The sequence below is a fragment of the Corvus kubaryi genome, unplaced genomic scaffold (assembly GCF_017639235.1).
Source record: "Corvus kubaryi isolate FWS band 111438036 unplaced genomic scaffold, C.kubaryi_AGA036_p1.0 split3-73, whole genome shotgun sequence".
NCBI lineage: Eukaryota > Metazoa > Chordata > Aves > Passeriformes > Corvidae > Corvus > Corvus kubaryi.
This window is the reverse complement of record NW_024582091.1, coordinates 25,378,657-25,404,825: the sequence shown is the minus strand read 5'-3', so window position 1 is coordinate 25,404,825 and position 26,169 is coordinate 25,378,657. Positions and strand designations below refer to the sequence as shown.

The window sequence follows — 26,169 nt, the reverse complement described above, 5'->3', positions numbered from 1 at the left end:
AGGAAAAGAAGGGGTTCTGTGAACAATCCAACTATTTTCAAAAAAGTCAGAGTTATTTTCCAAAAGAATGGGAAATCATTATTGAAAGAATTTAGCCCTATGAGCATTATAATCGTGCAATATAATACCACAAAATGTTATCAGTGTCTTTACTTTCTATAGTGTCAAAATATTTCTGCTCTCTAGAAGCTATACAGAAAGTACTAGTTTAAAAGTCCTTACTTTCAGCAATGTGTAGCTTCTTGTCTTGAACTGCAGAATTCTTCACTTGGTAGTAGGACAAATTGTTGATGGTTGTTGCAGCATTGATGACCAACTCTTCACAGTCATCTACTGACTTGTATTCTGAGAGTAAAAAAAAACCCCAAAACATATGCATATGTAGATACACAAACACATATCTAATTTTGCAGTGCATTCAATCCCAGAAGCAAACTGGGTAATAGTTTACATGGCCACTACTACAGTCAACCCTTCTGTTGTTCAGTAACATGGCAGAAGCTACCAGGAACACCTGATCCAAAAATGGCAATACAAAACCACTCTTTCCCATTATTAATTTACAGAAATCATTGTGACTCAGGCAACATGGTTTAAAATCTATTTAGTTAATACATTTTACAAATCCTGTTTGCTGCTTTAAGATGGCACTGAGGAGAGTCTGCATGCAGAAACAGGGCTGTGTGATAGACATGGAGAAATGCCAAGGACTATTATACTGAACTGTCAGGTATCTAGGAAAAAAAATGGGAAAAAACCCCCTTCAACAATATTTGAAAGATTTTTCTCTTAGAGTTCCTGACAGAATGTTAACCCATGTGTAAGTCTGAAAGGCTTATCTGACTGAGATTTCTGGCCTCAGAAGCCAAGAGTGAAGGAAATAGAAGAGGGGTAAGTTCATAGGTAGAGAGAACATTTTGTAGTCAACTGACTGATACAGCGCTCAGGAAGAGGGGCGGGTAGCAGAGAGAAGTTCTGATGGCCAAAAGCACCTACACAATCATTAAGACATTAAGACAGTTTCAACCCATGAGACAGAACCAAGTTGTGAGTCTGACTTGTCTCATCCCCCATGACTGGTAAGACAGTGTACAATCAGGTTGATTATCTTAACATAATATTTAATGTTCTCATTACACAGTACCACATACTGAGCTGTTTAAGATGTATCTTGTCACAGCTAAACTCTGTTATGGGGAGAACAGACCAGCCCTGGTCCGTAATTAGATTTGCAAGGGTTTCAGTAAGTGGTAAAGGAATTGCAGTCCTAATCCTCCATTTGGAGGGAGACACTCTTTTCCATCTGAAAGAGATAAAAAGGTTGGAAGACTGAAAAAGAAGAAAAAAGTGAGAAAAAATTATTTGAAGAGGCCGAAAGTTATGAGTGCAGAGAACAGAAAGAATACTTAATCCAAAACAGTCACAAAAAATGCAAACCTTAAAAAACACCGAACCACCACCAAACACAGCACCTGATAAGAACGAACTTTCCTTATATATTAACTCTTGATGTGTTTAAAAAAAATTTTGTTTTCTTATCTTTAATGATCCTATCCGCAAATCTGATCACTGAATTAAAGACTTCTACAACATCTTTCCCCGGATACTGAAAAGTCAGTACCAAAGCAGCAATGCTTCCACTGTCTCAAACAGGCCTTCTACATAAAACAGTTTATGAATATCAGCCAATTGACTTTGGGGTTTTTTTGCAATGGAAAGTCCTAAACTCTCCTTACAGGCTGAACGAAGATAACAAACACAACAGAAATTTTATTACCTAGTACTGTAACAAGTAATCCTACAACAGGATGGGCAGCTGCCAGAGCTGCTCCTATGCTAGGGTGAATGGAAAGGTTGGCCAGCACTCGTATCAGTTTTATCAGAACATCTTCTTCTTCTGAAGGATGCTTTAGGTGTTTTGTTCCTTTTCCTTTTCTACCATGGTACCATGTCTGTGCATTCAAATCAAGTTCATAGTAGGTTTGGAATAATGATGTCAAGGTGTTAATACTTCCTTTTTCTTTAAAAAATTGCTCCCGGGACTGGTCATTCTTTGCTGTTAAATTACCAAGAATGAAGATGATACGGATAACCAAACCCTGCAACAAAATAAATAAACAAACCATGTTACACAGAAAACATCAGAAGGTGGTAGCTGCTTAAAAAGAAGATAATACTTCATTTGCTTCCCAATTCAGATAGTAGCACATCCAAAATAACAGAAGGAATGCCAAACACAGCAACCAGAAATAATTTTTTATGCTACCAATTTTCATAACCCAATTTACAGAAGAAATCAAAAACACCTAACAGAACTAGTATAGCACTGGAGTAATTACTAATGAGATATACTTAGTACAGGTCATCTATTTTTACCAAGCCCACAGTAATCTTAAAACATCTTAAAACTGCATTTTATATAACTAGAATAATCATGTGGGCCAGAATTCAGTAACCTTTCAAGTAAGCAAATGTCAGCTGCGATGGGCAGAGACCACAACCTTTCCTTTTCTAGGCCTGGTACCCATTGTAGAGGTTAAACTCCTTCCCCTTGATTTGTTACTGTTAACCCAAATTAGGTTTTATTAATTTCGTTGTTAATTCCAAATGCTTACAGATAGCTGAATTATTTGTTCCAGATTTTTACCAGAAATATAATCTAAATTGACTGGTCTGTAATTCCTCAGTTCCTCCTCTTTCTCCTTATCAAAACAGGCACCTTACAACCTTGCAATTCTTAACTTTTCAAGAAACCTAGGGATTGGGATCCCCTTTCTCTTCTTTTGTAAACACCAAAAGGTAAATTTCATCAGCTGGTTTGACAGCATTAAATATGCTTCAGCTTGTTTTTCAGTGATAAAAGAATCCAGGCTGAAGTAGAGATTATTCATGTGGTCATACATAACTCTTTCAGAAAAAGAAGCCAAAAAAAAGGCATTTCACACTTCACTATTCACAGTGGTATCTGTCAGTAATGCTCACCTTCTTCTGAACACCAGAGCAATTATTTCCTTGTTGTCTTCTCACCATAGTATAAAAGCTTTTGTTTCTCTTTGTATCACTTTGTAGGTGCACCTCATATTGTGCTTTGTTGTTTTTTTTTTTTTTTCCTGATTTTATATGCTCTTCCTACCCTTTTATTTTTATCATTGCTGAATGAGACCTACTTTCTGTTTCTGTAAGGTATCTTGAGATCTCATTAACCAAGTTGCTCACCTACAGCACTTTCTAGCCTGACCTTCATTTTGTACATACTGAGATACAGCCTTTTTGTGGCAAGACTAGTGGATCCTAACTGAACAGCATTCAACAACATCCCCATCTTTTTTTACCCACCAGTATGTGATAAGCAAAAAATAAATTCTGAAAGTCTGAAGTAACTCAAGTTTAAACTACTTAAAACATTTCCCTCTGACACATTAGAACCTACTAAGTTTTTTTTTAAGTCTGTAGTTTTATCTTAACAGTGAAGGTAAAGTAACAGCATTTCTCCAAGTACATCAGAACCATCAACCCTTAGCTGCTAACCTGCTGTACTTGCACTAACCTAGAATTTTGCTAATCAATTCATATGCTGTTTTCTCCAAATATCATAATTATATTTACACATATTCTAACCCTCCCTGGTATTAGTAACATAAGTTAACCAGGCACAGTCTAACTTGTCAAAGTATACACTCTAATACTGAAGAGAAAAAGATGTTTAGGCAGCAGCTCCTTCTTGGATACATGCCTTCATCAGTAAGTTTCAGGTTTTAAGCCTCTGCCACAAGACACTGGCAATAACATCCTCTCAGGAAGATGAGTGCTATCTCTGAACATGAGAAGCAGCAGTCTCCTAAGTGAGGAAATGGTTTTCACATCCATGTATTTAATAATATCACTCTGTAGGACCCACTTCCACGTTTTTTTTAACTAGGCATCATATTTTTGTTAGGATCTAAATGTCATCAAGACAATTTTTAATGAATATTCTTACTGACTAACCACTAAGAGCTTTCACCTTTGCTGGCACAACACCCAACTCACAAAGGCTGTAAAAATTTGAAACAAACAACTGATGAATCAGAAGAGAGAACTGAAAAAAGCAGGCAGTCTAGTTTGACTCGTTTATATTGACTTTCTAATTTTGGTCAGAATGCTATCAGCCCAGCAACAGCTCTACCCAATCAGAAAAGAGACAAACAGGTACCGCACAGCAATCAACTGGTATTTTGAGAAGTGTGATCTCAGCTGTGCTTTCCACCTACAGCCCAGCAAAACAAACTTATAAAATACTTCTTTTTTAGCTAAGCACATCCGGCTTTAATAGAATAGTACTGAAGTTTCATTATCTTTGACTGAAAATTTAACTAGCAAAGTCAAAGAGGAAAGCTGTACAACTTCTCCTGTGTGTACAATGCTCAAGGGTTTGTATTATTTTTGGCTGTATTTCTTTAAATGCTCATGGGTAAGGACTGCAGGCATAAGAAACACCACCTTAGAATGGCTGTGTAAAAAAATACATGCAAAGCTACACGACAGTTTGAAACTGCTTGCAAAATTAAACCCGTGCAAGGCCCATGGGCCTTTCTGTACATAGCAAAAAATCAATATAATAAATGAGATTACTGTGCATTTCTACATCTTTTGAAGTATTAACTGCATATGGAATTTCAGACATTCTTTCACACTTACAGAAAAATTACACTTATCATATCAATGTATATAATATGGATGTTTTAACATGTATTGCACTAAAGACAAATTAGATTAAAGATAGGAATTACACTCAGTTATTTCATCTTTTTATAGTGAGGCATTCATGTGAGACATGATGAACACAGAGTGTACGCAAACCTGGGTGGAAGGCTATATAGGAGAGCATACAGCTTCACTTACACAAATAAATTTGAACAAACAAATCAAGAAAAGCTTGAGAAGATGTTTTTCTTTGCTTCCTATGTGGGAAGAAACAGTGGTATTTTGGGTTTTAAGGTGGTAATGGCACCACATACTCCATCAGCATTTAAGTCTTATTCTTCTGGCAACTGGAGCATAAACATCTGATCATCACGGATATAAATGACTTTTTTGCTTATCTACTTGTGAAACGCTCTTCTTTGCACTGCCCTAGTAGCAAAGGTACCTCATGTACCTGCTGAGTCACAGGACCTGACAACAGTTTATCTTGGCAATTAAAAGTACACCTGCCTTTCAGTGCAAGCATGACGAGCACAGGTACAGACTGCACAGGCTTACGTATCAGTAGGAAAGGAAAGCAAATTAGGTCAGTAGTTTCTAACTAAAACAAGATCAATAAGGAAGGACAGTCCAATCTAGAACATGTGAACCTGGCCAAGTACCTGTGGTTACTGTATTTGGTTACTTTATTGGGCCTTCAGAATGGGGAGGATACTACAAAACAAAAGGTCAGATGCCAGCAGCTGAGTTCCTATTGAATCATCAGCTGTAAATGAAATCTGCTTTCCATGTTACACAAATTTCAGGGGAGTTAGTCAAAATTCTACCACCTGCCCTGCTTCTCATTCAAATCTAATTTACACTTCACTTCCAAATTTGCATTTTGGCTTTATTGTGCACCTTGGAAAGAAAATTTGGGAGTTTTCTTTGCAGACACTGATAGTCTACTTATAGGAAAAATTACAGTAGTTATACTAACCTGGAGCTAATCTCTTCCAAATACAGTACAGATTCACCTCAAAGTGACATTCTACCTGTGAAAATTTCTGTTTAAACCCAGAAATGACAACTGTCACAAAATGAAACTCAATTTAAGGAATAAAAAACTGGGGAGAGGGCAGTGGTGTAGAACACCCTGGAAGTACCAAAAGCAAATAGAGAATGTCTTGACCGAGGAATGTGAAATAAGGAGCACAGCGGAGCAGTTTTGCCACAGTGACAGCAGGGAGTACTTTGTCAGTGAAGAGAACCTCCTTGTCCCCAAAATATTAATGCATTTGAGGAGAAGGAGAGGCCATCAGAAAAATGTAATTATACTTCTGTGTATCCACACCATAGGACCCTACCAAATAATTTCTACCCCCCCAAATCTGATCTTTTCAGCTGACTTTTCTGAAAAGGGTTCATTTGCACTTAGTGACTTTCAGCGATCAAGAACTCATGCTCAGGTTTGTTTGTGGACACCTGGAGACCTGGGAAAGGTGAAGAAAAGCAAGCACACTGTCACCAGAACATCTGACAAAAAGCTGTGTTTGCTTCCTAAAAAAGTTCAGAAGCCAAATGAATTGAAAAAAAAAGCTGAAAACCGTATCCCCCATGGTATTGCTCTAATGACTGCTGATCTCTCTGGTTAAAATCTTTATTCTTATTACTAGTTTAAATTTGTACAGCTTTAGACCCTATTTCTTAGTAACCCTTTTTTTTTTTCTAGATTAAAGACTGGCCTACTAACAAAAATGTCTTCCTTAATATTCTATTAATAGGCAGCTTGCTAATGGTCTGACCTTTGTCATGGATAAATTAATTTCCTTGGGGGATTTTAACTCTAATAATTCTTTTAGTTTTTTTCAGAGGTATTCCCAAGCTTAAAGCATCGTTTAGAGAAACTAAATCAAAAATTACAACAACATATTTTAATAACAGTGTGTCTCACCAAGCAGTAGTATCTTATTATTATTATTTGATGTTCTATTGCTTACCTATCTAGTCATTACCTACATTCACTTGTATCTTTTGATACACCAGCACAGCAGGTTTCTATACGATACATGCCAATGAAGAGTGGTTCATTATAAACTTTGAAGACTGTATTTCTGATAATTTCATACTCAGTGTACAGATCACATATTCTGCACTTTTCTTAACACTTTAGCTTTTTCTTTCAGACAAAAAAAAAAAAAAAGAAAAAAATCACAACTAAAGCATTAGGAAGATGCACATACACTTATCAGGTCAGCACTCTGTCAGAAATCATACAATAGGGAAAGAGTGACCTTCTGTAGTTATTCATGTTTATCAGCAGGGAAATTCCTTCAGAGCTGTCAGAATACCTATCCTAGAATTGCTACTTCCTTCTTGACAAAAGAAAGCTAATTCAGATTGATCAGTTATGAATATGCAAGTATACACACAAAAGGCAGGAGAAAAATCTTGTATTTTTTGCTCTTTAATGATCCATTACTATATTCCCTTTTTAAAATTGTCCTCTAGCCACTATTATAATGTTGGGCTACATTGAGGAGGAATACAACTGAAAATATGCACTAGTAAATGTATGAGAAAAGAACCACATTATCGATGCAAGTTCTTTGTAGGGCTACCTTGACAAGCACTTCAGCAGAAGTAGTGGCATAAACAGCACTCAATCTCCTTTCCATTCAGTTTGCTTCCTCTGCCATATTACTGCCTTAGTATTTGTGATTAAGGAAGTATTTGTGTGGCTGTTCAACAAACTAGATGGGAAAGCAATGCAGATGATAATCAGGAAAGGACTGGAGTTCTTTTCTTCAGTTTTAGGGTTATTGGAAGCTGGGTTGTTTCTCTGACATGATGTATCGTGCTGTCACACAGACAACTGTCCTCAGCCCAAACGAGAGATGGCACAGAGGAAAAAATGAGTAACCAAAACACAAAGAACACGTGGGTCAGCACTGATAACCATTTATTTAGAAGCAAGCAATACACGTAGAAACACACCACTGCCCCCAATAACAATGTGAAAAAAAAACCCCTTTGGTATCTCATAAGACTGTGATGTCACTGAGCAGAATACCAATAACACTCTCAAAGCATTTAAAAGGCAAACGTGAATCTGAACTAAACACAGGTGCAGCACTACACTACATAGGGAAGAGCCTGTGGTTGGTTTTGGGCAGTACACAACTTATGTTACATGACTGACTGAAACAGAGAGATGGTGGGGGCCTGGGAGCTCATCACAGAGCTCTCCATAAACCAGCCAAAATACAGACAGAAAGACCAGTCACTGCATGCAAATAAGCCTTTGCCTAATCAATAAAGCCAGAAACAAAGTGGAAAAGTTCCCTGCAGTTACAGGCCTCACCTGTGACAACCTTCCCCATGGCAGCACTCCTAAGAGCAAAAAGGACATTAATAGCCCTGAAACAAAGTTTTTTTTTCTTTGGGAGAGACAAGAGAAAATCTCACAAGCAAAAGCCTGCTTGCTCACAGAAGACAGTAAGCTGATTTGGGAGCCACTACCTGGTAGATACATTTGGGAAGGAAGCTGGTCAGACTCAGGCACAGTGAACCTGATAGATGTGGACATGTCCTTAAGAGGATGACAAGGCAACATCTCTTTATTCAATAAATTGCTTCTGACAAACTGATTGCTAAATCAGCCAGGTAATGCAGTGTGCAAATTATAATTGAAAATGAGTGCAGTTCTTCTAGCTGATGCAAGAGACACAGAAATAATAACAAATCTTTTCACATGTATCAGGACTGGGAAGTTTGCCAGAATCTGCAGAACTAATTGATGATCAGGATAAAACAGGAGCATTGAGAGAAGACAAGGTCATTGCAGAGAAGCTAAATGAGTTCTTTGCATTGATTCATGCCCACTCTAGAAGCAAGTGGGAGATCCCAATGCTACACCGTTCTCCAGGGAAGGCTCATCAGAGCATCTGTCCAAAACTGAAGCAATCACAAACAACTTTAAGGAACAAACTGACAAAACAAAGAGTAACCAATCAGCAGGACTGGATAATTATCCAACAGTTCTAAAAGAACTAATTAATTAAATAGCTTAATTACTAACAGCACTATGCAACCTCCTAAAACTGTAACAAACATGAAAAGATTCCAAGTGAGAATCAAGCCTGATGTCTGGACCAGATAAATTAGTAGAGATCACAAAAAAAGAACAAAAAAATGAGTGGACAGCCACATAAACACAATCAGCTTTAAGACTTCTAACTTCTGACTTACCCAATTACTGAGTTCTTTGAAGGGATTAATAAACATGCGCAAAAAAGACCCATCTGATATCACCCATGTGACTTTCCAGAAGACTTTTAACAAAGCCACTCACCAAAATCCTAGTAAAACTAATGAGCCATGATGTAAGGGAGAATGTCTTGGTATAGATAAATGATTAGAGGATGTAAATAAACAGAGTAAATTAACAGCTCCTGCAATGGTGGAAGATGACCAGTGGAATTCCCAAGGTTTTGTGCTGGGATCTGTTGTGTTCAATTTGTCCATAAACACAGAAAATGGGCAGCAGCAGTGATATGGAAGAATGTACTGATTTCACTATGATATTCAAAGTACCACAGATGAAGGCTGAATGAAGAGCAGAAGAAGAATCGTAGTCAGTTAGTAATAAAATAGCAGATGAAATTTAAATGCATGAATTTAAACATGAAAGGATGTGCGGAAAAGAACAAAGCAAACATATGGTCATGTATAAAACTACAGCCTTTGAACCAACCATAACCACCTACAGAGCAATCTTGGAGTTAATGACAAAGTTTAATGATCACAGGTCAAGAAAGCAAACAAAGGATTGGGAATTATTGGGAAATAACTTTATGCAGGCATGCAAATCTATGATATGGCCACATCTTAAGTGCTGTGTTCTGGTTTCCTCCTCTCAAAAAATGAGACAGGAATCAGGATTGGAAAATGTTCTGAGAAAAACAACATGGATACACCACGACATGGAACAGTCTCTCGATCAGAAAGGGCTAAGTAAGCAAGAACTTCAGCATGGAAAAGAGGTAACTCAAAGAGGGTAGGATAACCATCTAGAAAATCAAGGGAGGTGTAAAATGAACAATGGCTTAACCACATTCACAATACAAGAACCGGAAGGCATCAAATAAAGACAGTAAAGGCCAAATTCAAAATAAGCTAAAGGAATTATTTGCTGGACAACTCTTTGTCAATGGATCTTTAACACATTAAAAGTTTACAGGGGGTAGAAGAGAGACTGTAGAATTTCACAGAAAAGACGTCAACTGAGGTTTATTTCATACACAGCTGGCTGAGGGTGTTTCCAAACTGGAAAGAGCTGGAGGTTTGGTAAGTATGCACAGGAAGTATCATACATGCCTGCTCCATTTTTACTGTTCTCTAGACATCTGAATCTCACCACTGCCGAGTATGAAGAACAGACTGGATGAACTGTTCATGTGATCCAATGTAACTATTATTCTGCTGAATAGACAATTACCGCATCCCATGATGTCAGATTCTTAAACACATCCTTCCCAATTTAAAAAGTAAGCTACACTAAAGTGTAAGGGGACCTTTCTATACAACAGGCCTAAGATTGCTTCTATACAAATTTTAGTATCACACCCTGTGTTTGTGCTCTTAGGTTTGAAAATAGACTCCAAACTGATAAAAGATTACATGGAAGCTGGTAGGGCCCCAAAATGCCACCTAAGATCAGGTAGTGCCTGACTTATTGACAGAAGCTACTGTGCTACTGTCCTATTTAGGCAATGTCCCTGTTCCAAAAGCATGGCCTCCTTGTGACTTACGACATTAACCACAGCCCGAGAAAGTCACCGTTTATGTAGTTTATCTGGAAAGCTTAGAGACGATAATGATGTGGGAAAGTGGAACAGAAACCTGCTAAAACATTTCCTGAGATGGGCAAAAGTCTACAATGCTGACTAGAAACAGAATCATGCAAAGCTTATCCTGCAAGACAGAGGCTCTACACGAACACTTCTGACAGTTTTGACAGCATGTGGCAACCACCAAGGATGTTTTTTGTTACTCCACACAAGTAAGTTCCAAAGCCAACCATGAACACATACTTCAGATGTCTGCAAAAGCACAGCTGACTTCCCCAGTCCTACCCTGAAGATTCACCTTTTCCAGTCTTCTGTGTTCCCTACCTAAGACTGACACATGGTATTATCAAGTCTTGCCAATTCAATTTCCCCAGAAGTCTTTCCCATAGAGTTGAATCATTACTTTTCCATTCCTTCTGACTCTTTCACCCAAGAGAAAATGAGCTGAGAAAAAAGGGAAAAGAGCTGTACAGTGCAGTGTGGAAAGAAGAACAGAGAATATTTGGGTTGCAACTGTGGAATTCAGTGTGTGGTACGGGTGCAAGTCATTAATCCTATTTTCAGTGCTCACATTTTAACTTTCACAGTACTTAATACTTATCTTTAAAGTCACAGATATTATAGCCCTTGAGAAAGTCTGAATGCTGGTTTTCCTCTATTTTTTCCCCTATATGTTTCTACCTGCTATGACTGCCAGTAAAAAACTTGATCCCACAAACTTTGCAACCTGAAAACTCAGAAAAACACACACACACACACACACACACTTCCTTTCTTCATATCAGTTTTCAGTCCTGAAGATTTTTAATGCTTTAATAATGATTTTTCCTTCTCTTTGCTTCTTCCCATAGCAGACAATTTTACTCACACTGCTGTTACTTCATTTCTTTTCAACACATAGCAACTCATGCTGTAACTCACTAGCTGTCAGCATTTTAAAACAAAGATCAGCAGTGCCAACTACACCTCAGGAAAAACATTTGCACTCCTCACAGCTCAAGTGTTTATTATATATTACAGAAAAAGTGGTGCATTACATTATCTGTGTCGTTCTTTTTGTTTCTCCAGGGCTTCACTAAGCTGGCGACTGACAATTGCATGCTTGTTTCAAAACTGCAGTAAGAAATAATTATTCTGAAGACATTGCATATATAATCAACACAATGTAATAGCTAAGTTTTTTTAATACACAAGCTACTTCTTTACTCATTTGCATTTGGATAAAACAACTGACAATTTAACATAAAATGCAATGCTAACCTTGTGAAGAAAGATGTATTTTAGGACCACTTAATAGACAAATGAGAAGCTAAATTCTGAATACAAAATAATAACAAACAATTTGAGGTAGATATGAGCCTACAATTCATTATGACACAAAGCTATTATCTCAGGAACCTAGAAAAGCTACCCTTAAAATGACAGATTAAGTTTAGGAGAAAGGTGTTACTGAATTAAAGATCCTTATTCTCGGTTCCATAATTTGTTGAGTTTTTAATACAGTGGTCACAAGGAAGAACAACTATAAATCTAGGAAAATATCATGCCTTTGACATTTCTCATGTTATTTGCTTAATATTTACATAGTATTTTACTAAAGTGTCTTTGAAGACTAAACTATGCAAGAGCAGCCTGAACCTAGAAATACTCAGATATGCTACAGAAGTGTAAATCAGCAGACATTTAGAAGAAAAGAAACAACTTAATCTTTGTTCCTCTTCCATGTACATTATCACAGAAAACAGGGATGCTGGTAAACAGGAAAGGAACAAATTATTTTTGTATTTGGCAGGAGAAAGAATATTGTTCAGCACAGCCAATCTAGTTACCTTCATTATTTCCCTTCAATGACAGCAGCATAAAAGACCTCCTTCTAACAAATCTCCAAGAATTAATAACCCTGGCAGAAATTGTATAGGATAACTAAATGATCTCAAACTAGTTCAGATGCTGGACTAGCCATGGAAGTTCCTTACTTTTAAGAATGATCTTAATGTAATTTAATATTCTATGCTTTGAAACCTTGGTCCACCTTTGAACATCTATGCTTTAGATAAAAATTACTCTCTTAAAACTTACCTGGCAACAGAGCCGAGTAATTTGCTCTACATAGGACATTCCACTCTTACCAATGCATCAATTTGTAAGACTGGGATCCTGCACCAAACTCTTGAGAACCCAGTGCTCCAGTAAATGTAGGAAAGATCACTATGATACAGCAGGACAACAGAGCAGCAACACCCTTGGAGTTCCAATAAAGTTGGCAGCAACTATACTCAGAATTTTACTTCATGATATGAGACATTTTGACAAAGTTTAAACATTTATTTCTACATGAACATCCCAAATGTGGTACTCCAGGCATATGGTTTTCTCTAGCAAAGGAGAGATACATTTTGGTATCTTACATAGAGAGTACAGGAAGATGGCTGAGGGTAAAAAGATAACGGTATGGAAGTTACAGGGAAAAATAGTTGTACTCCCTGAATGAAACACGGTCAGCACATCTGACCTCCCACAGACGGTGCAATTTAGGGGGGACTCAAGGGAGGGTGGAGTGGAGACACCATGGCCAGGCACTATGTTGAAACCCTTGCAGAGGAGGGAACTCAGTGGTACTTTCTAGTTGATAAGCCCCATAGCAGCTGAAAAGCAAGGGAGATAAAGGAAAATATCCTGCTCTTGGACCGGCAGTTGTTACGAAATCACTCTCCTTGGACTAACGCCATGTCCCCATCTCAAGGTTATCTAGGGTACTATCCTGAGATATCAACCCCCTACAACAACCACCCCTCACTGAGTAAGATGTATGATCAAAGTCACTCAAGCTCCACCTAAACATAAAGAAATAGTATGAATATGAGTTAAGAATGGGGAGAAATGGGGGAAGACTCCACTGTAACTTCTGGCATCAGCCAACAAGCTGAACCTGTCTTCTCCCCCAAAGGGATGCCTGCTTTGAAAGAACTGTGATCTCTGCATGTTGAATTATTGTCTCAGGCCAGCTTTTATTGGGGATTAGAGCTTGTTAGTACATTGCTTTAAATTAGTGCATTGCTTCGAATAGATTTTTGCAGTCAGATACTACCACTGGCAAGTCTCAAACCTTAACCTATTAACAGAATTCTATTAATAAAGAGTGTTATTCTGCAAACTGTTAATGTGAGTCCTTCAAGGGCACTGCCCATTGCCTGCAGCAGGTGAAGGTGGAGACCCAAGAAGAGGTTTCTCTGTTTGGTGTGTGACCCTGAGTAAGTCAGTGGAACTGCCCTCAGATCCAGTGGGACTGCTTAGTGAAGGGTTCCATAATGGGACACTGACAGACTGGTCGGACACAGGGTCATGGCTTTCCTGGGGGTCTCACAGACTACCCAACACAAAGGGTTTGAGTAAATCTCCCCTTTTTACATGACAGCAAGGAACATATTTTCCTCTGCTTTAACATTGCTTAGCTCTAGAAAAGCCACATTTCTTTTGCAGGTGAGGAGGACAGGAAAAGGCCAACAATTTCCTACAATTAAATATTCAAATAACTTCTTGCTTTAAAAAGTATTTTTTAAAACTAAGAAAGAAAGTGGGTACTCAAAGGACTGCTTCTACACATGCAAAGAACAGACAAGTTAATCAACTGTCCTCTGTATTGCTTTGAATTTTTAATCTAAATTATTTCATTGCAATTATTTACTGCTTAGAAATGCTGTCAACCATTTGGTAAATGCGTAAAAGTAGGTCGCTGAAAACAAGCTTATACACAATAATACACAGACACATCAGAGGATTAATACATAAAAATCAAGAGATGAAAAACTGACCTGCTGCTTCTGGTGTTTGTTTAGTAGGGCTAAAAATAAGAAGTAACATCTGGAGCAGTCTGCCAAAGCTGCACAGAAGTCATTGTAGGAAGAAAGTTTGCTACAAAGAAAAAAAATAAAATATAAATTAATAAAAGGATTTTTTTCCACATTTGACTCTCAGACCTGTTTTCTGACAAATGAAGTGAATGCCAATATTCTGACTTCTAGCAGAGGCATGTGCAGTTCTGTTAGCAAAACAGAAGTCTAGCTATCCTTGCCACAGTGAATTACGGGAAGAAGCAAACGTAAGGAGCTTCCCAACCTGCCTGCCATATGGGCACAGTATGTGCTAACACCAGCACTTCTTAGTGCTAAATGGGAGAACTGGAATTTCAGGATGATGTGGGAAGTCAGATGAGAGGAAATAAGGGGTCCCTTCCTAGTGCACATCCAGTAGAGCCCAGCAACAGCACTAAGAGAACACATCTCTCACCAGCAAATATGAAGATCGTGCCTCCTTGCAGGCAAGGATTTTATCTCTGCACATTCCCTAACAGCTGCTCCAGTTCTACACTGCTCACCTTGACCATTTCCAAAACAGGGAACTGGACATGCTTTGGTCACACCAGAAAAATGCAATAACAGAACAAGCTATGATAACATCTTAGGCCTCATGTAGTCAAAACCAGAAAAGATCTGTGTTGATGTTCAATTACAACCACTTACAGGAAGATTTACAGACTTACAGAAATTAATAATCTGAATAGATTGAACATACTGTCTACAAAGAAGCTGCCTAAAGTTGATTGAGAGAAAAGAATAAACATTCTGTGTTAACCAGAAGACAAAACAAAATTCAAATCTGAGCTTTGTACTGCATAGTGTATTTTTTTTGTGACTGCAATTTCCAGAAAGCTAATTAAATTGATTTTATGGCTAATTTGTATTTCTGGAGCATGTAGTTCTAAACTTAAGGAAAAAAACTGAAGCAGTAGGAAACTTTAAGATAAATTATTTTTTCTCCATATTGAATTCTAGATCAAGTAAATGTCCTTATCAGAATTACAGTGTAAGTATCAATCACACTTAATTACAAACCCATTATCCCACTTTTCATGGCATTTTCCAAATAAAAGAAATGCTCCCTCCTCAGAAGAAGTAAATATGCTCAAAGTGCTGTAATCATTGCTACAGCTCATTTTTAGGAACAAAGCTAGAGACAGACATGAACAAGGTAGCATGGAATAGGGGAAGCCATTCACATGCTTTAGAGATAGCACAAACAGCAAAGGAGCAGATTTGCCTGCTTTTAGCTGTGGGGAGGAAGGAATGCCAGCCCCTTATGGAGCTGCTGTTCAAAGCACAGCCAAGTCTCATCCAGAAAGGAGAATGTGATGGATAACTTGGAGCGGCTGAACAGGAAGGAGTCTGTAACAGAATCTCAAGGAACGTGGAGCCACAGGCATGATGACTCAATACAGTAACAAAGCAGCAATGGCAAATACTTCATCCAGCACATCATTCATAGACTGTGTTTATAATCCAGCTACTCCTGAAATTACCAACAGCCAATTTCACAACTTCTTCAAAATCCTTACATTGTTTGCAAGTCCCTTTAGCACTGAATATTGCAAGCTGATGCTTGGTAAGATACTGTAAGCTGATGGTGGAAGACTTTTGACTGAGAAACTATTCAGACTACAAAATAATTTTTTTGGTGACTAACTGATACTGATCTCCCTCTAAAAAGCACAACTTGGGAAGCAGCCGCTGGCTGCTCATAAAACTGAGATTCTTTCAGCACTTCCATCTGCACGCTCAAGCCCTGATCCCAGAGATTAATCTCCTCAAACGCTCTGTAACAGCTCAAACAATGAACACTGGTCACATTTTCTCTCTTCTGTATTTTATTTCACAATACAGAGTCCCTTGTGCAATTTCTCTCATTAGTTTTTTGAAAACATGGCCTAAACCAGGATTAATAAATACCTAATAATTTATGCAGCTTTAAAATGTAAGAAATGGTACTTTAAAAAACTCAATCAGAATCTGTGGGATCAAAGAATGACACAATGCAACACAGTATTTTTCACAGGGATGATGAATCCAAGTTTGTATGGCTACAATTCAACAATTTTGTAAGTACTAATAAAGACACAACTAGCATCGATATCATTCAAAGCTACACCGAGCTTTTTAAAAAAGAGTTCAATGTAAATCTTTCAGTCTTAGTGCTTGATCCTGCTTCGAGGTCTCTCAAGCAGGAAGAGGGACCTGCCTGCATGCACAGCTGTGTCCATACGTACCTGAGGATCCTGACAATGCAGGTGCACATGTCCTCGTCGCTGCCGCGCTGCTCCAGCGCCACGAAGAGCTCGGAGACGGCAGCGCTGCGGCTGAGCCGGCGCCGCGCCAGGGGGAAGTCGGCCAGGGTGCGCAGAGTGGCTGTCAGCTGCACAGGAGCATTGAAACACCTATTAACCACAGCTGCTCACAGCAGAGTACACTGGGGGGGGAAATTCAGTAAAGCTCACACCTCATTTATAGCATCTAAGGCAGTCTGCATGCCCCGTTAACATTCTGCAGGTATGTACAAACCAATTAATAGCAACAGGAAACGTGCAGGCAGCAAGATGGTGTATTTGGGATAACTGTCTGAAAATGAAAGATTGATACTGCTCTTTGCCTGCATAACCTCCTTCTATGAGGGACACATGATCTTTCATATGTTTTAAAATCTTGCACATATACAGCCATGTAACAATTGGAAATTAGGTGAAATGCTGTAGATGGTTAAAGTAATTTTTTGCATAATTCTTCAATAAATCTTCATTTTGAAAATTTAAGTCTTGAAAATACTGATATATATTTTGATAACTGTAAACTGCAAACTAAAATGAACTGATTTAAAAATACAATCACATTTATTCCAATTCAAAAATTGAAAGTTAATCAAGATCAAGAGAAATTCATTGTTTGAACAACACAAAAATGAAAAGCTTAAGTGCTCAAGTTTATTTGGAGAAACCAAAATATTTTCAGATGATACTGCTCTACTTCAAGGAGCTTAAAGCATAAAAAAAATCTAACACTTGTAGATATACAAAATGAATCAGCTATTGCATATTTTGAAATATTCTGGTTCTCTTCCAAGGTAAGAGTATTCTAATAACAAGGTCAGACATGCAATGACACGTAAATTAATTTTGATTTGATCCAGAACACTATAAAAGGAATGTGCAGTCATTCAATTTTATGTGAATATGGGAATTCTTCCATTTTTTTCTTATTCAGAGTGAAGTCATTAACTTCAATTTGGTTTTGAATGTAGTTTGATAAGGCACAAAACCTATCTGTTCAAATTGTCTCTTATCACAAAAAACTCTGGAAATTAAGCATTTTATCACTAAATTGGACTGCTTATCCAGTGATATGTAATTGCTAATTTTAAAGAAAAATTCTTGACAAAGAGCAGGTTAAGATGTTGTGTTTGAGCTTTTGCACATAGGATTCTATGCATATTCTGTTCATTCTCCAGCAGCTTTCAAGTTTCTGTCCTACTTCAACAAATTTGACAGCAGAATACAAATCTTCAGCAACCCCATGATGTTCTGTAATGGAGCAACAGGAGATGCAACATGTCAAAATGCAGAAGCAAGGCACAGAGGGGAAAAAAACGTGATCATGTGATATGTGAATGGATTTAACTTCAGCACTAAACATGAAATTTATACTATATGCATAATACAGAAAATCTGAACTTACAGAAGCCATTTGCTTCATATTACTCATATTTTAAGAAGACACCTGGAGTTTTTTATTATTTTAAATGAACAACTGCAAAAAAATTTTCCAGATGCACATTCCTTCTCAAGTCATGATGCTTCAAAAATCAACATACTACTGGAGATATAATAAATATATTCTGATCAAATACCTTGCTTTTCAAAAGTTTTGGTAGAAAAATTCCTGTCACACGGAATGGAGACAGAAGACCCCATTCAGTGCTTACATACAAGATATTCACAGTCAGCCTAGGATGGTATTTGCTGAATTCTAGTTAAACTTCAATATAGACAATAAAGGAAATGAAGAGTAAACCACATATTATAAGTGTTGTTCAAACCCAGACAAGAGCTTTCACTGCAGCTAAGAGACTTACATATTGGAAAATGGAAAAAAAAATTATCAACAGACAATGGTGCAAAGGTCTCCAAAAAGAGAGTAAAATTTTCCAATGTCTGATACAATTCGATGGTTCAAAATCCTCAAGCAGTAAATTCTATCAAGAGCCATCCTCAGACAAAGACAGGTTGGAAAGAAAAAGCAATCCAAAATAACATATATATACTCAAATGTACAAAACAACAGCATTCAGCAGTTCATAGAAGTATATCTCCACAAAACACAGTTAATGTGCAACGGAAATACGAAGAGTACAATTAAAAAAATTATAGAAGCTAGCCAGACAGCAGCTGAATTCCAGAGAGAATGTGATTGCTTCAAGCAGACCCTATGTTTCAGGGAGAAATGCATAACAATTGTCTTTAGCAATCCTCACCAGCCCTAATCCTTATGTTGCCATGTGAAAGATCAAATTCAGCCAAACAGAAAATTTAACTGCTGACAAATGCCATTTTTAAAGGAGAAGATATTTAAGTGCTTTTCAACTAAGGAATGCGAAGTATTTGTTAAGTCTTGTCAGTGACTCTTCAAAATCCTGGTTTTTGAATAAGCATTACCATATTTTGTATAAATACCATCAGATTGTTAGGTTAAGCAACAAAATAATCAAAGATGACCCTGGTTTAATGTCCTCTGCTAAGGAAAAAAGTAATTATTACAAACATTTTTATTCTTGTATTGTAGGACTTCTGCACAAAATGCATTGTGGAAGAATGAAGAAATCAGATAGGGACTTTATTCCCACAAAAAGGATCTAGCAAGATTATGTATAACACTGCCATCTGGTGACTGTGCAATTATACAGTTAAAGAATGAAGAGCTGGTCCCAATTAAATGGGATACCTCGGTTACCACGGTTAAGAGATAGCAGAGCTTCCTTCAGAGATCACTGTGACTATTTAAAGTAAATTTCTCCTCCAATATAATTTGCTTTCTGTAACTGAAGACATAATTTCTGTATGTCACTGGCTATTTGATCTGTTGCTACAAGATACAGTATGCTACAAAAACTTTATTCTGAAGACATCAAGCACAGAAGAAACTTTCTTCAATCATCCCTCTAAACAGAACTACTTCTTCATCTGTCTGTGATGACTGATCAATTAACTCACACAGAAGAAGCAGCGCACATGGTTTTGTTGAAGGAACAGATATGAGAAAGTCACACAGGAATTCCATAGCAGTAGGAATCACTACTTTTCTCACAAGAGGAAGAAAAGCGAAGTATCTGTACTACTGTAGAAGAGAACACAAACAAGTGAAAGAGCAATCTCAGTAAGAGACAGCTGTCAGTACTGACTTCCCCACAAAACACTCAAGAACTTCTTAGAAACAGCCAGTCTATTCAAACGGTACAAAGTAGTTTTGCTACACTTCCATTTGAACTAAAAAGAGCAGAGACATGAGAGATTTTTTTAAAGAAAGCATAAAATATAACATTTTCCTTTCACACATTCGCAAACTAAACCTTTGATTAAAAAAATCTGTATTTATCCACAGGCAATTAATGGAAGAAACACATTCCTGGCAAGTTGTCAGGAAGTTCAGACAACTAGTCAAAATCCTGGAAATAAACTGACCAAGATTAAAAAAAAAAACAGACAAAAATCATCAATAGTAATGTGATGATGTAAGATGTTTTCTCATATAATTTCAAGAAGTATAAAATCCTTAGCTTGTAAATTAGTAGAAATTAAAGAAATCTGGCATAATTAGCAGACAAACCTAGTGCAAACACTACCTCAGAAAATTATCCAATATATTTTCCTATGAAGTCCCTGGAAGTTTACAATTAAACCATTCGCTAATCATTACATCAGTAACTTCCAAACAAATGCCAGGAATCTCCCTGGCAAATCCTTGATAAACACAACACCCCCCCCACCAGTGTTTCTAGAACACAAGAGTTTAAACAGTTTTAGGGCCAAAGATTAGTTTTCAGAGCCACCACTTATCAAAGTGCTTTGTATGTGAAAATAGTTTTGAGCCTGCTGCCTTCAAAAGATTCAAAAAGTGTTTGCTTTTGCAACTACTTTTTCCTTACATTACAGTTCTTCGAAAACACTTTGTCAAAGAAACACAGCTGTATTTTCCTACACGTTTTTAAAATGCATTATTCTTGTAATAAAAAGCTTTTTATAACCTCCTAGAGTATTGCAGAACCAGTTTGTGTTTATTATTTCAGTTTCAAGAATTTCGATAGAGAACACATTTTTATCTGCTTACTACAGTATCCAGAACATTGTCAGCACAATAAAGCAGTAATGAGAAACTGGTTTATTAGGTACCTAAAAATATTTCTATTAACTTCAGAATTTCTAAAGCCTTTAAAATGGACTACACACAAACATCTATGGTAATTAAATTTAGGTGCTGAACAACTTCATTAAACTTCTTAAAAAGAAGTCTATTGAAATACAGGTACAACTCAGTCAGTGGCACACAGGGTTAGCTTATCTCCTCTAATTACATTTTTAATTTGTCCTTGAAGTACGTACTTCTAGAAATAAAAGTAAATCTAACCTGGACTAATAAGTGGCCCAAGTTGGAGAAATATGTGTCATGTTCTTTTATGTTATTAATCTGCTTCATTAATTGCAGCAACATTTCAACAGCTCCTTTGTTGACCATTTCATTAAGGAGTACTGCATTTCCAGACATAAATTTTATAGCTCCCATGCAATAGACGAGAGCTTCGCTGTTTTTTTGTAGATCTTCATTCCTCAGAACCTCCAACAAATAATCTAAAAGGAAAATCATTATTCAGAAAGTCTAATATTAAAATTTACATTTGATACAGTCCAGTCATTAAAGAGATTAACAATTGGAAAACACCCTCAGAGTGAACTCTTACATTTCTAGTAAGTGGGCTAGAAAAATTGGATATTTGGACTGAAACCAAGAAACAATTATTGATGAATAAGAGAATAGGCCCGACTTTTGTTCTCCTAGGCTTCAAGAACCAGTGTAAGTTGTAAACACATAGCAGCAATCACTGAAATCCTCAGTTCAAGATTTGCAAAAGTGATTGTGTGTGCCTGGAATTTTGTGTACTAATTCCCACTACTTCCTTAAAAATCAAATGTCTTAAAGCATCTCAGATAGAGCACTAAAAGGCACAGGGGCCTAATTCAACTCTCACATTTAAAATCTGTTCATAGCTTTTGTAGATTTACTTTTTATGTAAGTAAAGTTGACGTAGAAGTTTTGTTTGGTGCAACCACTGTCAGACATCTGAAATGTTAAAATTTACCGTTGTTAACACAAGCCCAATGTATCTTTTGCAGTCAAACTGTGAAATTCTGAATTTAGTGGGGGTATCTTAAACAAATGAGTAATCCTAACCAACTTTATACTTTTGAATTTCTAGTAATTGATTACAAGACATGTTTATTTCTGCTTCCTATGTTCCATTCAGTTGCAGTTGAATAAAAACCTTTTCCTATATCATTAAATTGAAGAGATTTAAAAAATTTTTTCTGTCTCAACTGAAGCTGAAAGTCTCTTCAAGTATATGTGTATATGAATGAAGTACACACACTCGGCTCTTGTCCAAACTCTCACCCTCACCAATCAAATCACTTGTGTTGTGGCAATGTGAAAAATCAGTTTCAGGTTCCTGCTCTGCTTAGTATCAAACAGGGTCTTGAACAGTAGTTGTCTATTCTGGGATGAAGGATTAACTTATTTCTTCTACTGGAGCTGCTGCAGTCAACATAAATAGTTCACAGGGACAGAAGAGGAAAAATAAATTCAATCTATAACCCAGTGACTGCAACAGGGATCTGGGCAATTATGATGGTAAGTCAGGGTCACGTCTTCTGCCAGGTCAAGGTGAGTCCAAAATATAAAGAGTGAATAAACAAATAAAATTACCCCCACCAAGAAAGTTCTTTCCTTCACTAGTTTTTAAAATACAGGGAAAGAAGAGCAAGTGAAAGCAAAGTGAATGAGGATGGAAAGGAGAGCAAAATGTGACTTGTTCAAGTGCTGTGTATGATACTGATCGCTACAAAATTGTACTTTTCAGTATCCAAAGTCAACTGAGCAACCCCAGGTGTTCTGTTTCCTGTGAGTCCTTTCCTTACCACCTGAAAGGCTTGTCTTTATTTCTGACAACAATTGTGTACTCAACTTCAAGCCCATGAATACTCTCATCTGTTTAAGCAAATGCTTAAATATACATATGTGTAAAAATATACATATGCCTTAACCTATACACATGCAATAACTGCTTGCAAGATTGAAGCCTACATTAATAAAACATGCTGAAGTTTTAATGAAAGGAATGACTATCAATCAATACTATCATTCACACACTGTCATTTTCTTCATATTTCTTGTATTTGCAAGGTGTGGGGTGTATGCACGACACAAATACTATTAAAATCACAGAAGAGATCTTAGAGCCATTGCTGACAGTACTCCAAAATCATTGGCTCAATGTGCAGCAGCAGCTATAAAACATTAAAAAAAGCCAGTGATTGTTCTCAAGATCCTCCCTGATGATGGCCAACACCACAGTCAACACTATTTCATTTCTGTAAAATTTGGTGCAGACACAGCTTGAATTCTATAGACAGTTTTGTTCCATAAATCTCAAGAAGGATCCACTGGAATTTGAGAAGGTCTTATAAAGGAGGACTTATAAAACAACTGAATGACACAATATCCATTCAAAGAGCTAAAAGGCTGAGATGCCTCAATCTTGAAAAGAAGACAGAGATATGTGATAAGACTGCATTTTAAAAAATCACGAAGGTGAAAGATAAGCTGACTGTACAAACTCTTACAAATCCTGCAAAACTACAAGCAAGGAGATTAAGAAAAATATATAGATTTAAAACAGCACACAGAGAATTTCTGGAATTTGTTCTATGACATCACAGATGCAGACAAAATCAGAAAATCCAAAAAGGAATTAGGCAAATTAATGAACAAAAGATGTATAAACAGAGACTAAAAAGGGATTAGGCAGGGATGCACCACCCAATGTCCCTAACAGAATAGAACAGTTCTGGACGCTGGAGTAGTACTGGGGAAACAGATCACAGAATACACACAGGCTCCTGCGCTCCCCCTGAACAGCATTCCCCATCCCCATTGTTACTTAGAACACTGGACTAGATAAATCAGTTTGGCCTAGGCAAGCAATTTTTAGTCTTATTTAACTTAGCCTGTGACTAAGTTAACTCTGAAAATGTTTTTTCAAAGATGAACATTTTAACTGTTGAATTTCAGCATCTAACTTACAGACAAGAACAGAATACATACCCAATAATGTATCATTTTGAACGATGAAATCATTTTCTTTGTTCCTACAAATTTTAAATGCTAGCTTGCAAACACTAAGAAGATTTCTTCCATCTACTTTCATCTGCAAAGAAAGTAAAAGACAAAATCACAACTAAAATCTACATGCAAAAATGCACCATAACATTCTACAAGTTCAGACACCATGGCAAACTTGTATTCTCATGGAACTATTAAATTACAGCTGAAACCCTAACAATACACTAAAACAAACTGAAAATGTTTACAGAATTAAAGGACTCTGAAACTTGGGTATTTTAAACTCTATTTAGCAAACTGTGCTGGCTTTAAAATAACGGTTTTAACTTTTAATGTAGTAATATAAACAGGTAGCATACCAATAACTTGCAGGATTTTTTCTCCAATTCACTTACAAAGAAATCCTGTATAGAAATCAGTGGTTTGGCATGTATGGCCATACCACAAAGACCTCGAGTACAACAGTACATGTCATAATGAAATTTACTCTCAGCTATCAGAAAACATGATCTTACGATGTACTAGATGTACTTATGGTCACGGAGAGATTGTGAAAGGGCAGTAAAGGTGGTAAAAATACAGTGACATATCTCTTCCTTTCCTCTGCATTTCAAGGGCAATATCTTCTAGGTTCATGCTTTTTAAAAGACTACACAGAAAAATGTCTGCAAAGGAACACTTCTTTTTAATAAGCACCACTTAACATCTCTGTGGTATCTGAGTATATAACTGTATCTTCTGAATAAAATAGCTTACACTACCTTAAAGGAGAACATACGACTCCCCCAACACACACACACAAATTACTGAAATGTCTACAGCACAATGTTAGCTGGCATCCTTTCACCAGTGACTGTCCATACATACTTTGTAGAACATGAATGAAGAAGTTCTGAAGCACAAAACTTAAGAGTTTTAACCAGAAATACTAAAAACTGGGGTTTTTAAATCCCTGCATAGGTATCCCAGTTTAGGACACAGTGTCTTTTCCATGCCTATACAATATTCTTGCCACCATACAACAACTATCCTATTTTTGTGCCCCTCCTTCCTGGCCCAGATGTAACTTCTCTGCAGAAAATAAGCTGCAAGTGCTGATCTAGATGAATGGGTAGTAGACTAGTATCTCTGTGGTAGTAAACTGTACTTAGGAAAGGGTTAGTTTAGACACAGTTTAAAAGTATGAAATGAAAAATTAAATGCAAGGTGTAATTCATGATTTTGAGCTTCACATTCTACCAATGAGCATTTCAAAACACTTACAGCCAGAATAATCTTTGCCAGCTTCAGGGAAAGTGGATCTGAATCAATGTCTACAAGTTTATATAACGTCTTCAGAAGCACTCTTCTTCTTTTACATCTTTTTCCCAGCATATTTCCTTCGTTCAATGCTTGATAGAGCTTGGTACAAGCTAGACAAAGGTTTTCTATATTGTCTTCTACTTGAAGAGTGTAGGAAGGGAGAGAAAAATAAAAAATAATTATCAGTGCCACTTTATCCAGAGCATCTCAATACATAAAGACACAGAAGAACAAAATAAAGAACAGGCTGCACAACAACAAAAATAAGACATCAAATAAATGTCTTCATATGATAACGCGATCCCCAGAAATAATTTTATTCTGCATTTTCAAAAAAGGAGACTCAAGCCAAGAAATCATTGAGCCAAATAATACCTACAAGCTAAAAAATAATACCTACCAGCTAAAAAACCTCACCTTTGATGCTTAATAATCAGATTGACCAAATGTCTACCATGAAACTGTGTCTCTGAAAACATTCTTTAAAGCACTCCACCAAACATTACATGTGAAAAAGGGATCAAACTTTACTGGGATTTAAAAAAAGTGAATGTAAAAACTTGCTAGAACTCTTCAGCGTAGAGGTACAAGATATATTTGAGTGGAATGTCGGCCTATTGACTAAAAAGTGATCTACTTCCTCACCTGAGTCCCTGAGACACTGTTTAAAATACACAAAATAAAACCTAGAGTAAATTATTACAAAAACTGCATCTCAGCACAATGGAATCATGTACATATTTACTTTACAGAGAAAAGGAAAAGTCTTGTCTATTTTTAAAATTCCACAGTGAGATTTTTTTAAAATTTTCTTACATTTGCTTTAGTCCATAAGGTGACACTTACAAAGCCCCACGTACATCCACCTGAACTGCCAGCATAAACTCCGCATTTACGCAGGGTGTACCTCACAGCTGAAATAGTCATATTCAAGGAGGCAAAGCATTTGTGATGAAATACGTATGGACAGGAAATTACAACAAAAACCATGTCTGAGGCCCCAAACCTGCAAGCAGATTCAAGGACCAATCCCTCAGGCTGAGAAGTGCCTGGAAGCTCTCAATCTGCAATCATTGCACCTG

The 26,169-nt window shown here is 37.0% G+C and overlaps 1 protein-coding gene across 7 annotated transcripts in view; it reads right to left on the bottom strand.

Annotated features, from left to right (window-relative positions):
• The window catches only part of ARMC2 (armadillo repeat containing 2), a 61,371-nt gene that overhangs the window by 10,036 nt on the left and 25,166 nt on the right, over positions 1 to 26,169 (bottom strand). For all 7 annotated transcript variants that reach the window (XM_042016372.1, XM_042016371.1, XM_042016369.1 and 4 more), the window contains 7 exons: positions 25,049 to 25,224; positions 23,768 to 23,870; positions 21,017 to 21,237; positions 16,615 to 16,760; positions 14,327 to 14,426; positions 1,778 to 2,099; positions 223 to 345 (listed from right to left, as the gene is read on the bottom strand). In XM_042016372.1, the coding sequence (XP_041872306.1) occupies positions 223 to 345; positions 1,778 to 2,099; positions 14,327 to 14,426; positions 16,615 to 16,760; positions 21,017 to 21,237; positions 23,768 to 23,870; positions 25,049 to 25,224 (1,191 nt within the window). The remainder of the gene's footprint in view (positions 1 to 222; positions 346 to 1,777; positions 2,100 to 14,326; positions 14,427 to 16,614; positions 16,761 to 21,016; positions 21,238 to 23,767; positions 23,871 to 25,048; positions 25,225 to 26,169) is intronic.